The 15,250-nt window shown below is 38.0% G+C and overlaps 1 protein-coding gene and 2 long non-coding RNA genes across 8 annotated transcripts in view; 2 read left to right on the top strand and 1 right to left on the bottom strand.

Moving 5' to 3' along the window:
* PLEKHA3 (pleckstrin homology domain containing A3) overlaps positions 1 to 10,500 on the top strand; it is a 28,682-nt gene extending 18,182 nt beyond the window's left edge. For all 5 annotated transcript variants that reach the window (XM_072811097.1, XM_072811095.1, XM_072811096.1 and 2 more), the window contains 3 exons: positions 3,573 to 3,616; positions 6,167 to 6,282; positions 9,374 to 10,500. In XM_072811097.1, coding sequence (XP_072667198.1) covers positions 3,573 to 3,616; positions 6,167 to 6,282; positions 9,374 to 9,501 — 288 coding nt within the window. In that variant the 3' untranslated portion in view covers positions 9,502 to 10,500. The remainder of the gene's footprint in view (positions 1 to 3,572; positions 3,617 to 6,166; positions 6,283 to 9,373) is intronic.
* Positions 861 to 12,266, bottom strand: LOC140624340 (uncharacterized). The gene is made up of 2 exons (XR_012023833.1): positions 12,128 to 12,266; positions 861 to 995 (listed from the first exon to the last, which is right to left on the bottom strand). It is a non-coding gene; the product is annotated as an uncharacterized lncRNA (long non-coding RNA).
* A 677-nt stretch (positions 12,267 to 12,943) lies between these two features.
* LOC140624339 (uncharacterized) overlaps positions 12,944 to 15,250 on the top strand; it is an 80,345-nt gene continuing 78,038 nt past the window's right edge. Inside the window, exon 1 of one of the 2 annotated variants that reach the window (XR_012023831.1) lies at positions 12,944 to 12,993. This is a non-coding gene — a long non-coding RNA (uncharacterized lncRNA). The remainder of the gene's footprint in view (positions 12,994 to 15,250) is intronic. The other variant, XR_012023830.1, reaches the window with a different exon arrangement.

The following is a 15,250-nucleotide window of genomic DNA, read 5'->3' as shown; positions in this document are numbered from 1 at the left end:
AGGCTCCATGCAGGGAGCCCGATGTGGGACTCGATCCCAGGACTCCAGGATCACACCCCGGGCGGAAGGCAGGGGCCAAACCGCTGAGCCACCCAGGGATCCCCCAACAGATGGAACTTTTTGAAGGTTGTACTCATGTTCTTTTTGGAGGCTTTCCACTTTTTGGACTCAGCATGTGCCGCGGTTCTGATCGCCTCCACTTGGAGGACTGTGCCGTTTACCCCAGTGTGCCAGGAAAATATTATGCTCTGTGGGTATTGTGACATGGAAAAAGTTGGGGGCACTGCTCTACTTGGAAAACATCACAGAGGGGTGGTGTTTTACCCACAAAACGATAAAATTAGGCAAGTCATAAAGGAGTTGTAGGGGGTTTGAAGCAACATGTTATAGGGAAAACAGTATTTTGTAGTCTGGATTTGAGCCCTCTGAGTAGGCAAGTTACTGAATCTTTCTGGACCCCATTTTCATCTGTAAAATAAAGTCTTTTCCAATGCAAAAGGGCTGACCAATTTAACACAGGTGCTTTGTGTTAGTTTCTTTCCTTCTGATTGCCCTGAACAACAAGTACCCTTTGCTGGGGGCAGTGGACTAGTTGTCCTTCCCAAGCTAATAAACTTGCTCAAACTGTGCAGAACTGTAGGTGAGACGGAGTTCGATGAGACTTTACATTTTTTTCATCTAAGTGTTTTCAGGAGCCCTTTTATAAAAGGAAGAATGCTACCTGGATACTATTTTTAGCGATTACTTGAAGGCTTATTTGTTAGAAGAAACAATAGGGTACAACTTATTCCTAGGTGCTTGTATCCACCCCAACCGATTTAAGCTATTTGAGATTAAGTAAAAATCATCACCTTAATTAATTAACTGATTTAAAAAAATTTTTTTATTAGAACAGGGAACATGAGTGGGAGGGGGGCCAGAGGGAGAGGCAGACGTGGGGCTCCATCCCAGGAAGGCAGACGCTTAATCAAGTGGTCCATCCAGGTGTCTCTATCCTACAAAGCATTTGTAACAGAAGGCATTTTCCTTAGAAATTCAATACAAAAATGAGGTAGCTTTGAGGTGGTTTTATTGCATTTCATTCTATAAAGTCAACTATAGTGTTTGTAGTAAAGTCTGTACTTGACACCTAAAAAACAGTGTAGCCCTTATATATCAACCTCAGGAACATAACACTCCCAACACACATCTAGGGCCATAACATCCTGAATATGCCCAATGTAGGAACATAACACCATATATATACATCCGTCTCAAAAGATCTTTTCTTATTCAACCATATAGGTTATTCCCTAATCCTAACCCTATTTAACAGTATAACATATCTACAATTATTTTATAAATAATTGTCAAATTGTTCTACTGAACACTACGTTCCTGCGAGATGTTATTAAAAATATGCAAGAAGGGTTGTCAAATAAGTTTTAAAAACAATGCACAGCACTTCTCCTTTTCAAAGATTCATGATATATGTTAGTATAAAAGAGGTTGTAAGAAGGCCTATGACAGAGAAACCCAATTCATTTAAGTTAACCTAGCACTTCCCAAACTAATAAAACCCATTTTCATACTGCGCTTGGCCCATCATACATTGGTTAGAAAACAGTGATCTCTGTGCTTGTTCTCTCTCTCTCTCTCTCTCTCTCAAATAAATAAAAAAGTAAAAAATCTTTAACAAACACTCTGTAGTTCAGAGTTCATATATGTATTTTATGTATAAGAAACTGTAATAATTGTCTCTTTTAAACCAAAACCTTTATCACTAGCAACATTACAGGAAAGTCCAATAAGCCAATCTGAAAAAGATCAGTTAGAGGTTGCTTATTTTTACTTATTTTGCCATTTTGCTTCATATATAAAGCTAAAATTGTGGCTTATGATAATTAGTTCTGGAGACACAGTATGGAAAAAAGGTCAGACAGTCTTTTTGGGAAATTTTTTTTAATAATATGAGTATGAGTAAATTTTTTTAATAATATGAATATATGAGTATATGAGAATTCTAAAACTATTTTATTTAAGCTGATTTTTGAACTACTTTATGTAGTTAATCTCACTGTGTACACCTTAAAATAAATTTGCATTTTTTTTTCAAATCATAACGAAAATTCAAACAATTGTCATTTTGTTCCACAGGTTGAGTGATAATTGTAGAGGGGATATAATGTAATTTAGATGGGTGAATAATCCCAAAGGAAGTGACTTCTGTTAAAGGAGATGTTAATGTCCATTTGTATCTTAATGTCAATCATGTAGATGTTCCTGGAATGCAAATTGGCTTGGTTATATCTGTTATCATTTCAGCTGGGATTTCTCAGAGCAACTGGTGGCTCATGTTTGTAAACACAGCAGGCATTTACATAACACAGACGTTAGACTTGGACTTATGAGACCTTTGAGCCCCTGCATATAAAAACAACTATCCTTAGCCCTAGTATAAACTTTGCTTTTCTGCTCCCTTGCTAAACATTGAAATAATCTGTTTTAATTGGGGGCCTCCTTCTATTTTTTTAGTGGAATAGTTGATCTTTTAAATTACATTTAGGGGCAGCCCGGGTGGCTCAGCGGTTTAGCGCCGCCTTCAGCCCAGGGCCTGATCCTGGAGACCCGGGATCGAGTCCCACATCGGGCTCCCTGCGTGGAGCCTGCTTCTCCCTCTGCCTGTGTCTCTCTGCCTCTCCTTCTCTCTGTGTCCCTCATGAATAAATAAATAAAATCTTAAAAAAAAATTATATTTAGTATTTGTCATATTTATTAATGCCTTTTTTTATTAATGCTTTTTTTAAAAAAAGATTTTATTTATTGAGACAGAGAGGAGAGAGAGAGAGGCAGAGACACAGGCAGAGGGAGAAGCAGGCTCCATGCAGGGAACCGGACTGGGACTCAATCCTGGGTTTCCAGGATCACACCCTGGGCGGCAGGAGTCGCTGAGTCGCTAAGCCGCTGAGCCACCCACGCTGCCCCTTTATTAATGCTTTTAATCAGTTTTTAAAACTTTAAAAAAATATGTTTTAGAGACCTATTTGAGACTTGGTTCTTCTTTCTTTAAAGACTCAAATTATTAATGCCATCTTCCATGAAAACCATACGTTAGGACGTCTGTGTAACACCTACTGAATAATGGATTGTAAAGAGAAGCTTTACTACCAAAGACTCTTTTCTTGGTCTTTAAAAAAAAAGACAGGGAGAGATATTTATTAGAATATTTTCTGACTTGCTAGATACTCCTTTAAATAGTTTTTTAGATGGGTTATATACATTTTTTTCATATTTCTATATATGGGCACATACATATATATGATACATGTAAAATATGAAATTTGGTTTTTATTATTGAGAAAAGAACCTAGCATGTTTTTGATATGCATTGAGAAAGATTCCAACGAATGGTTATTAGGGACAAAGCTTGACATTGTGCTGATAGTGTTGCTCGAGTCTGTAAGAAATAAATTTTTTGGCCAGTCATCTTTTCCTCTGAGCAGATTTCTGTTAATTATGATAGTGATAATAAATTAGAGCTGCATTATTCTACTTGACATATGGATCATGCTCATTTTCTTTTTAATTTCTAGATGAAGCGTTCTGTTAGCCATCCTGGTTCCTGCAGTTCAGAGAGGTAAAATAATCTTTCCTTTTAACCAAGTTCTCTCAAAATCATACCTACTTAGGGCGATTTGGGGGCCTTCAACATCAAGTGGTGTGAGATGGAAACTTTCTGAGCAGGGCCTGGTTCTGATTTGCTTAGCATTCTACCGAAGTGTAGGGCCTGGCCCCAGTAGGTCATCAGTGAAGATAAAAAAAGTGAATAAATTAACCAGCAAGGTAAGCGCCTTTCCAACTATTGTACTTTTTATTGGTGTTTGATATTATATCAAATTATGGTTAGTATAATCCATTTTTGAGGTATTAAGGGTCCAAAGTTTAGGCTCACTTTACAACAGGTTTTTTTTTTTTTTTTAAGATATTTTATTTATTTATTAATGACAGACACACAGAGAGAGGCAGAGACATAGGCAGAGGGAGAAGCAGCTCCATACAGGGAGCCCGATCACGCCCTGAGCATGAAGGCAGACGCTCAACTGCTGAGCCACCCAGGTGCCCTACAACAGCTTTTTTATTGTTATATTCATCCTAATCCGTTGTTTTATGAGGAATTAAAGATCTTACTGCAAAGAGAGAAAAACCAATTGATGTTTTAAAGTATATATTCATATCAGCACATTTGAGACATTTACCTTCTAGTAGATCTTGCTAACATCCCAGGCTACTAAAGTGTTCTTTATCTCGGTAGGTAATAGTCTTTTCAGTTGCTCTGATTGTCTTATTTGGTTCTTTGGAAAGTGATGAAATTGTAGTGACATATGCTTTTATTTCTCTACATTAAGAAGAAGTGCTGACTGAGCCTTTACTATTGTCATTCTCCCCTGCACCCCACCATGATTATGTAATCTCTGAATTATCATGTGCTCAGAGGAGCCCAGTGATGTATATATATCCAGTCCTGTCAGGGAATGAAAAGTTTCATTGGTTGAATTTTCTAGAAAAGTAGAAGCTTGATCCCTTTTATGAACTTTTATTTTTATGATAGAAATTTTTCTGAACTGTATTTTATCCTTTCTGCCTTATCAAATAAAATACAATTAGAATTTTTTAAAAAAATTACTTATTTGAGAGAGAGAATGAGAGCCCGAGTGTGCAGGGGGGAAGCACAGAGAGAAAGGGAGAAATAGTTTTATCTTAAGTGGACTCTGTGCTGAGCACAGATCCCGATGGGAGGCTTGATCTTACAACCCTGAGATCAGAACCTGAGCTGAAACCAAGAGTCGGACACTTAACCAACTGTGCCACCCAGGTGCCTCAAATATAATTAGAATTTTAATATTACTTTTTTTCCTTGATGAATCAAGATTGTCATTACGAACAGAAATGTTGGGCTTTCCATACAGTGGTAGCTCTGGTCCTTTGAGTGGTTATGATTTGGTTCTACATTGGATATTTTATTTTTTATTTTATTTTAAAAGATTTTATTTATTCATGAGAGATGGGGAGAGAGAGAGAGAGAGGCAGAGGGAGAAGAAGGCTCTATGCAGGGAGCCTGACGTGGGACTCGATTCTGGGTCTCCAGGATCACACCATGGGCCGAAGGCAGGTGCTCAACCGCTGAGCCACTGGGGCTGCCCTACACTGGATATTTTAGATGGATTTTTTAGTTTTCTGGTTTCTACGACTTCTTATTCATGTTTTTACTGTTTTACTGATTAATTTATTTGAGAGAGGTGAGAAAATGCAAGCAGGGGGAGGAGCAGAGGGAGAGGGACAAGCAGACTCAGTGCGGAGTGCAGAGCCCGACTGGAGCTCAGTTTCACCACCACCCTGAGATCAGGATCTGAGCTGAAATTGAGAGTGGACGCTTACCTGACTGAGCCCCCCAGGTGCCCCACTGCTTTTACACCAGTGTCTGTAGCCTCCATTTAGCCATTTGCTGGTGTCAGTGAGTTGACCTCTAGCATGTTCCTAACCTGCTTGCCCATCCTCTTCTTTCTGTCATTTTTGATAAGATACAGATTGACACTAGATGTACAGATTGACACTAGATGTACACACTTGTGAAGTCATGACTTAGTTTTCAAACATTTGTTAACAATCCCATACATCTACTGTCTTGCTGGACCTTCTCTATAAAAGAAGTTGCTTTATTGTATCCCCTTTCCATGTAGTTTGGCTCAGAGGTCATATTCTTCAGGTTACTGAAGCTGGATTCAAAATGATTTGACTTGCCTGTGGCCTGACGTCTGAAGGAGTAGAATGTTGCTAACATAGAGCTTTGGGAATAAAAATAGTTCCTCTTTCATTTGAAGAAGTCATTTAATACATCAGTTAATGGGCACTTGGGTGGCTCAGTCGGTTACGCGTCGGAGTCTTGATTTCGACTCAGGACGTGTTCTCAGGGTCATGAAGGTTGACGTCACGTTTGTGCTGCGTGTAGAGCCTACTGAAGGTTCTCTCTCCCTCTTGGTCTGCCCCTCCCAGCCTAACCCCAGCCCCGACTCATGTGCAGGCAAGGGCACGCTCTCTTAAAAACAAACAAACAAACCCCACTCCAGTTAAATTAAGGGTATTATTTGCTTAAGGCCTTACAATGTAATGCTTTTTATTTAATTTGTAGGAGTAGCCACTCTGTAAAAGAACCAGTGTCTACACTTCACCGACTCTCCCAGCGACGCCGAAGAACCTACTCAGATACAGACTCTTGTAATGATAATCCTCTTGAAGACCCAGATAGTAAGTTGAATGGGGCTCTGTCTCTTTCTTTGGCTTAATCTCCAGAATTGTTGACATAAATGAAAGAAACTGAGAGCGAACACTGTACTTCGCCCTTGGAATCATTCCTTAATTTAGACCCAGGCAGACAGCACACAATCAACAACAGATCCTATTTCCTTTTACAGACACCTTTGTTATTAAGAAGCGGTGAATACCTCCACGTAAATGCCGTATCTTTCATTTATGTATATAACATCAAAATGTTACATTTTAGTAGCGTCTTAGTAATGTTCTACTCCCACTATATTTACATTTAAAAAACATTTTAGAAGAAAGCATGAGTTGTGGGTAGGATTCTAGGGGAAAATGAAGGCAACTTCTAAGTTCAGAGGAAAAAATAAATCAGCATTGTTAGTTAAATCATTTGAAATGGCCAAGGAAAAGAATTTTTTCTAGTGGTGGTGGTGAATTATAGTAGCATTTATTCATGTACCTTTTTTCTCCCATTTTCTTTAAAGAGGAGGCAGACCATGATTGAATACTTTAGGAAAGGTTTTGTGTTTGATGTTCAAATTTAGTTATTTTTCTCTTCAGAGAAAAGGCTCTGAAAGTATGTCAGACTATCTAGTTAGATGGTAGTGACCGCGATTTCCAGTAAACATAAATAGAGTCTTACTATTACAACTCCATTAGGAGACTTTTGCTTTCAGAGGCTTTACTGTTGCCCACGAAGCGTGTGTGATAGAAATTACTTAAAGTTCCTAGTTAGGGGACAGGTTGCATTCCAAGAATTTGTAAGTCTCTTTGTTTGGAACAAATAAGACTTTTATTTCTCTTCTGGAAATGACATGATAAATGGTGTTTAGATTTCTTTAGGTGGTTTAGAAGAGCTCAGCTAATTCACATTGATTAAGATAGAGTTTTACTGAACCAGAAGGTTAAACAGGTTTAATGAGAGGAGAACATAGAGTTCATGAAAAAGGGGACTGCTGGCCATTTTCAGATTTTTCAAAGGTGAGGGCATCTTTTTGTTGTCCATTTTTCTTACAGAACTATTTATTGATAGAGAGCACTACTTGATGCTCATCCCTATTTTTTAATTTAAGTTGGGACGGTGGGTAAAAAAAGAAAGGAAACGGGATGAGGGTGGGAAGGGGAAGGGAGAAAGAAACTTCCTGGGCCAATTTAGTACAGCTTGGAAGAGATAAGAGGAAGAGGGTTAGAGAGAGGTTAGGGGTGGGAAGGAAAGTTACTAGAGGCAGGTATTGTAATTCTGATTTACCTTCTTCCTTCTGCTTGTTTATATGACCCTTTGAATCTAGAACCCATGAAGGAGTTCCCGATGCCACCTTTATACTTTTCTCTAGATGCTACTTCTTTTTACTTTGAGAGGATCATTTACATTAGTGATGGCGAAAATAATTTTTAAAAAAATCCGGCCATTTTCCTTCACTCTCTTTTAAGCACCGTGGTTTTGAATCTTTTTTTTTTAAGATTTTATTTATTTATTTATTCATGAGAGATACAGAGGGAGAGCAGGCTCCTCACAGGGAGCCCGACGTGGGACTCGATCCCCAGACTCAGGATCACACCCTGAGCCAAAGGCAGACGCTCAACCACTGAGGCACCCAGGCGTCCCTGGTTTTGAATTTTTGAAAACAATTTTCATAGGCTTTCGGTGTACATGCCTTACTCCATTTCGCCTTCCCATGTTTGGCTGTTAAAGAGTGTAACAGAACTAGTCATAAATACCTGCACAAACACATGCATACTAGCATACATATTATATACACACAGTATATCCCAGTTCTCTAGAATGTTCTTTAAGTTGGGAAGTGTAGCTAGGTTAGAATTTTTATCCTTAAGTTTCCTTCTGTTTATCCTAAAGTTTAGTATCTCAGTTGACAAAGCAGAGATTGAATTAGTGCTCTTCAGTGCTCTTCTTTAGAAACTACATGTTTTGTGGGGCACCTGGGTGGTTCAGTAGTTGAGCATCTGCTTTGGCTCAGGTTGTGATCCCAGGGTCCTGGGATTGAGTCCCACATCGGGGTCTGCACAGGGACCCTGCTTCTCCCTCTGCCTCTATCTCTGCCTCTCTCCTCTGTGTCTCTCATGAGATATTCAACCACTGAGCCACCCAGGTACCCCAAAACTACTTCTGCTTTTTAATAACTAGATTTTAAAAATTATGAAGGTAGTAAGTATAAATTTACTAAATTGATAAATTGAAATAATATGTACACATAAAAGTGTACTTGTTTTGGAAGGGGGCCGTGCCAGCGTGTTTAGCGGTGTTGTTGGAGCTGCAGTGGTAGTTCTGTGAGTTGCATTCCAACTGGAAATAAGAGAACTTTCAGCGTGAGGTATCTTGTCAGCTTTGCTCAGAAAGTCTTCTGATGAAAAGAGCAAGACCTGAGTTAGTCTTAGCTCCATTGCCAATTTGTGTGATCTTGGGTTAGACACATAACCTTTTTGGGGTCTTGTCTTTTTTTTTTTTTTTCCCCCTACAAAAAAAGGAGGATTCTAACAGCATTAAAAGCATCAGGCTGAAAAAGCAGTAGTTAACTAAAATTACATTCAGTTCAGCGTATATTTATTGACTGCCCATTATGTGCCAAACCTGGTTGTAGCAGTGAACAGAACAAGTATCTCTCCTTCTGATAGCTTCATAATTTATTTCATTAATGATGAAGTTTCTCCTTGTGACTGCCAATAGTAGGAAAGTTAGATTTTTCTCTATTTTTTTTTAAAAAATTATTTATTTATTCATGAGAGACACAGAGAGAGAGAGGGGCAGAGACACAGGCAGAGGGAGAAGCAGGCTCCATGCAGGGAGCCCAACATGGGACTCGATCCCGGGACTCCAGGATCATACCCTGGGTCGAAGGCAGGTGCTCAACCGCTGAGCCACTCAAGTGTCCCCTCTTTTTTTTTTTTAATTAGATTTTTCTCTATTAAGCAAACAACCAAAACATTAATAGGAAGCCAAAGGAATTGGATGTCCCTAAATAGGAAATTTAAAATGGTTTTTCATAAAGAACTGGAGTTAATATTGGTAGGATATTAATAAATAATAAATAAATATTAATTTTAATTAATTTCTTAATAGGACCTGTTCACTGTTCAAGAAATACACTTAATGGAGATTTGGCATCAGCAACCATTCCTGAAGAAAGCAGACTTATGGCCAAAAAAAAATCAGACTCTGAAGATCCTCTTCCATCCTTCTCTTCCTGAGGAAACGGAAGTGTCCAACTTCCTCTAAGTATTGCTATGCAAAAGCTGCTGTAATTAAATTAGGTTATAGGGAGTAGTTTTTCCCTTAGGATTTCTCTGCACTTTATAGAATACTGTAAAACAAACAAACAAAAAACAACCCACATACCTTTGAAGTGTATTTTATCTTTATATAGTTTATTTGCAAGAGTATTTTCCTAATAACTTCACAGTATGAATGTGCATTTTTTTTTAAATAAATGATGGTGTAACATTTTGACCTCCATAAGGACAAATGTAGATATTTTTCTAAAAAAACTGTGAGGGACTGACAGGTAGTCAGTGTGTATTGTAGTTTATAAACATGAAATCTTATAAGGTTTCAGTTTGACAGAAGTGTGATATATGTAACTTGTGCCATGGACCAAATGGTCACTTTACCCCAGCTAAAAATGAGTTACGATAGCAGCTTGATGGTGATTCTATTGTATTCCTTTGAGCAAAAAGGAGACATTTAATATTCTAAATATTTTTATCCCAAATACCATGACATGATGAGGATTTTTTAAAAACCAGACTGTGCTGTCCTTCATATGTGAAGTTGACACTACTGATTTGTCAATACCAAATGTTGGATGAAATTATTTAACTTGTATTTATTTATTTTTCTGTCGCAGCAAAAAATGATTACATCCTAACTTTTATGACCTACCAAATTTAAGATATGTATACATTGTTATTTACATTGTTCTAGAAAAGAGGTTAATGTTGTAGTGACATTGCTCACTTACACCAGAGAAATAAACGCCTTTCAATGGAAGAGGATTTTAGTGCTTTTTTCCTGAAATAGACATTAAGCTGCTGTTGTAAGGTATTAATGTTTGCAGCTCTTTAGACTATCTAGAGACATTTTTTATTTATGACTATTTATATACAAAAAAAGAATTCTGTCAAGATGATTGCTCTACATCACTTGAGAATGGCATTATTTAATTAAAGAACAAATAGCATTTTTTGGTAGTGCCTGTCCATACCTATTGTCAGTGTTTGCCTTGTAAACTGTTTTTTTTTTTTTTTTTTTTTTTTAATTCACTTTGAAGTGATGGTTTTGTCCAAGGTCTTGGATGAGGAGCACTTTAAAACAAACTGGTTTGGTGTTTTTAAGTTAATCACATGTTTAATAAATATATGGTTTTTGCATTCAAACTCATCATATAATACATTGTATTTTTTACATTGTTGATAGTCTGTCAATTTATCAAGTGCTATTAGTGTTCTTTATTGCTTTGATTTTGTTTGTGTATTTGGACCTCCTAGTGAGTACACAAAGGAGGCATATATTTAGTTTTGTGGCCTATGAGCTTAGACCAGTGCAGCCTATTTCACTTTAAATTTCTCTTATAGGTTTATGTGGGAAATTTTTTTAGAGACTTAATATTTGGTATTTACTTCACTAAAATAAATCTGTAATTGTAAGTTTAAAATGGACATAAATAATCTAAATACATTAATATGCATTTAGATTAACTGTATGCTACTTAAAAGTCTTTGTGATTTTAAATAGCACACAGGTCATTAGATTATATGAAGTGGAGTATTTTTTCTACTCCTATGTTGTACTTCATATGTTTAATTTGAGAAAAGTTTAATAATGCAGTAAGTTTCATGTTGAGTGAGTAATCAAAATTTTTTTGCCTTTTTTTTGTGGTAGTAAGAATTTGTGTAATGATTAGATCATGAAAGTCAAGGTGCTACTGATAGGGAGTTTTTCAGCTAGGTTTTTTTTTTTTTTTTTTTTTTTTTTGAACCAGTAGGTTTATAAAGAACTATAATAGGCTTTTGAACTCATAGGAAATAAATCCATTTTTTATTGCTTTATTCAAAAAGATGAGTTCCTGAACAGTTTTCTGTAAATATTTTTTAAAATAAAATACTGTCATTTCTGGGTTGTATCATTTTTTCCCCCTTGAAACAGGTGCTTTGAACAGGTGTGCCATATTCCTAAGTATGGCTTTTATTGTCACTGGGACCTGCTTTTTTCTCTTTGGGAACCAACACATTTGTGAAATCATTTGAGGGGGGAGCTATAAATGTATCCTGAATTACATCTAGGTTTTGATGAGTGAATTAATTGATAGCATGAAGCAACTAGTAGGCTTCAGTGAACTTTGCACTTTGAGGAGTCCCATGTATGTTCAGGTATGGCCTGACTTTTCTGAATTTTAAGAAAAAGCTAAACCAAGTAATAATAAGCCTGTAAGAATTTGAGCTTGTCAGAATTCTCTGTAATATATAGGTATTTGTTATTCCTTTTTTGCTTTGTCTAGGCCTTGGGCTTATCGAGAAATCTATGTATCATTGATCTAAGCAAAGCCAGTGCTTACTTTTCAAGTGCCTGGTTTCTGTTGTGTGGGAACCCAGGCCTCTGTGGTGAAAGTGACTTTGATGCAAATTCTTTTATAAGTGGACTACATCTGAATTCTGTTATATTACATTGAATTATTGTGTTATTTTCAATCAGGACAAGTTGAATTTAAGTTCTCCTGCTGGGGGTAAAGTATCTTCACCTCCGCAGTCACCATGAAACCTTTGACCCTGAATTACAGTTGTTCACTATACGTTATTACACTTAGTATTTAGCACTCACCTTTAAGAGCTCAGGAAATACATCTTTGCAATATATGCCTGGTATACTGCTGTTAATACTAATTCCACGTACATTATTATATCATTAGTTTGGATTTTATCAGTTCTTTGCTTTTTTTATTAAATGAAGTGCCTCCAAGTCTGTCCTTTGAGCCTTGCTGTTGTCACTTGGAATAGAGGGAGTGTCCTGGCCTGAAAGAAAGCCTGGCTAGGCTGCTGGGGCTCCTTCTAGGAGGTCTCCTGCAGTAGCCCAGGTCGGGTAGAGAGGTTGTAGCTGGTAGATCGGGTTTCCTCTTCATGTCTTTCCAGTTCCCCAGTTCTCCTTTCTTTGAATTCATATTAAATTTGTCAGTGAAAAACATTAAAAAAAATTTTTTTAGCTCTTTTTATTACAGTAATCATGCACAGTTTATCATGAAAAAAAAGTGTACCCCCTCTCTCCAGCATAGCACCCCAGAGATCAGTACTCTCAACGCTTAGTGGTTCCCATTTAAAAATGAATTGTGTTCCTTCTTCTTGATTGATCCATTTCAGAAATGCGTTCTTGAGTTTCTCTCAGGGCAGGCAGTTTACTTTTCTTATATCCCTGCCTCCCCCATATTTCTTCCCCATCTCTTCCAATCTCCTAGTGTAGGTGAAAATCCATAGCTATACAGTAGTTGCCCGTTCTCAGCTGTTTTACTCCGGTGGCTTTGCTTTCTCTGGCTTCAGTTACCCACAGTGAGTCGCGGTCTGGAAGCAGGTGATCATCCTTATGTCATCAGGTCAGTAGTAGCCTCACGTTTCATCACAATGCCTGCATCAGTCACCTCCCTTTCACCTCATCATGTAGGCACTTTATCATCTCCTGTCATCACAAGAAGAAGGGTGAGTACAGTACAATAAGATATTAGTGGGACTACGGTCACGTAACTTATATTGCAGTATATTGTTATGATTGTTCTATTTTATTATTTATTGGTTGTTAATCTGTTACTGTGCCTAATTTATAAGTTGAGCTTTATCATATGTATATATTCATAGGGAGAAACAGTATATATTGGGTTCAGAGCTATCTGCAGTTTCAGGCATCCACTGGGGGTCTTGGAACAGGTCTCCTGGGGATAAAGGGAGGGAGGACTACTATAAATGTTGGTCACTAATGAACCCCATGGTGATCTATCATTATTTCTTCTCTACTAGTACCTTATTTTCCCCAGAATTCATAACTGCTGGATTTTAAAATGTGCTTAGTTTTTTAGGTACCTATCACAAAGATTATCCAAAGATATTTTTGTACAGATTTTATTTATTTATTCATGAGAGACACAGAGAGAGAGGCAGAGACACAGGCAGAGGGAGAAGTAGGCTCCCTGCAGGGAGCCCGACGTGGGACTTGATCCCGGGACTCCAGGATTACGACCTGGGCTGAAGGCAGGTGCTAAACTGCTGAGCCACCCAGGGATCCTTAATCCAAACACTTTGAGTGCTCAAAACATAGAATGTATTAGTTCCTTTTTTATTTTTTTGACCTTTGGAGACCTTTCTTCCACAATCCTTTGTCTTGTGCTATCTGGACTGTTGCTTTCCAGGCCTGTGCATGTCTCGGCAGTCATTCTGGAACTCATTTTGTTTTTCAGTCTTAGGTTGGATTTTCTGCTGTTTATTGGATCTTATGACTTCCTCTTGATTTACTACCCCTTTTTTGCTAAAGTATATTGACCGCTGAAAACTTCCTAGGAAAAGGTACATGAGAGGTAAAGATTTTGAGGCTTTATAGGTCTGAAAATGTCTCTACTCTTGATTGATTGGTAGTTTGGAGTATATGTTGAAAATAATTTTTACTGAGAAATTTATTATTTTTTAAAGATTTTATTTATTTATTCACGAGAGACACAGAGAGAGAGAGAGAGAGAGAGAGAGAGAGAGAGAGGCAGAGACACAGGCAGAGGGAGAAGCAGGCTCCATGCAGGGAGCCCGACGTGGGACTCGATCCCAGGACCCCAGGATCACGCCCTGGCCGAAGGCAGGTGCTAAACCGCTGAGCCACCCGGGGATCCCCTTTGAGAAATTTAAAGGCAGTACTGCATTGTCTTTTTACATTCATTATTTTTGTGAGAATTCTGATACAATTTTTTACATAGACCTGCTTTTACACTCTGGAAGCTTTTAGCAGCTCCTCCTTACCCCTGACATTTCATGATGTTTTGCAGGTTTTTATTTTATTTTATTTTATTTTATTTTATTTTATTTATTTATTTATTTATTTATTTATTTATTTATTTATTTATTTATTTATTTATTTATTTATTTAATTTACGATAGTCACACAGAGAGAGAGAGGCAAAGACACAGGCAGAGGGAGAAGCAGGCTCCATGCACCGGGAGCCCGACGTGGGACTTGATCCCGGGTCTCCAGGATCGCGCCCTGGGCCAAAGGCAAGCGCCAAACCACTGCGCCACCCAGGGATCCCCTGCGGGTCTTTATTTATTCATGTTGGTGTGTAGTCTACTTGGAGTCTTGTCTACTTTCAATTTGTACACTTGTCTACTTCAGTTCTGGGAATATTTTTGTGTTGTCTTTTTGACAATTTTCTCTCCTCCATTTTCTCCATCTTATTTTTTCTAGAATTTCTGTTATTTGAATGTGGGAGCTCCAGATTGATACTCTAATTTTAAAGAATCTTTCCTCTTCGATTGCTCATTGAGTTGTATTATGTGATATCTTCCAGCTCCCTTGAAATTTTTTTAGCTAATTTATTTATTTTAGAGAAAATGAGAGGGGGGGAGGGGGAGGGCCAGCAGGAGAGGGAGAGAGAGAGAGAATCTCAAGCAGACTCCCTGGTGAATGCAAGCCTGACATGGGGCTTGATCTCACAACCCTGAGACTATGACCTGGGCTGAAATCAAGAGTCAGACGCTTAACTGACTAAGCCACCCGGGCGCCCCTGTATTTTAATTTCTCAGATTTTTTTTTTCTCTCCATTCCTTTGTATAATATCCTGTTACATTTCAGTGGAGATCTTTTCTTTGGAGCGAGTTTCCCTGGATTCTTGGGTCAGTTGGTACTAGGGGAGAAAAAGAGGGCTGAGGACCCCACAGTTTATGTGGTGACTTTTACTTAATATCTTTCTTTCAGCCTCCC

Source organism: Canis lupus, chromosome 34 (assembly GCF_048164855.1).
Source record: "Canis lupus baileyi chromosome 34, mCanLup2.hap1, whole genome shotgun sequence".
Lineage (NCBI taxonomy): Eukaryota > Metazoa > Chordata > Mammalia > Carnivora > Canidae > Canis > Canis lupus.
Note: the sequence above shows the minus strand (reverse complement) of the source record. Positions and strands in the feature narration are given on the sequence as shown.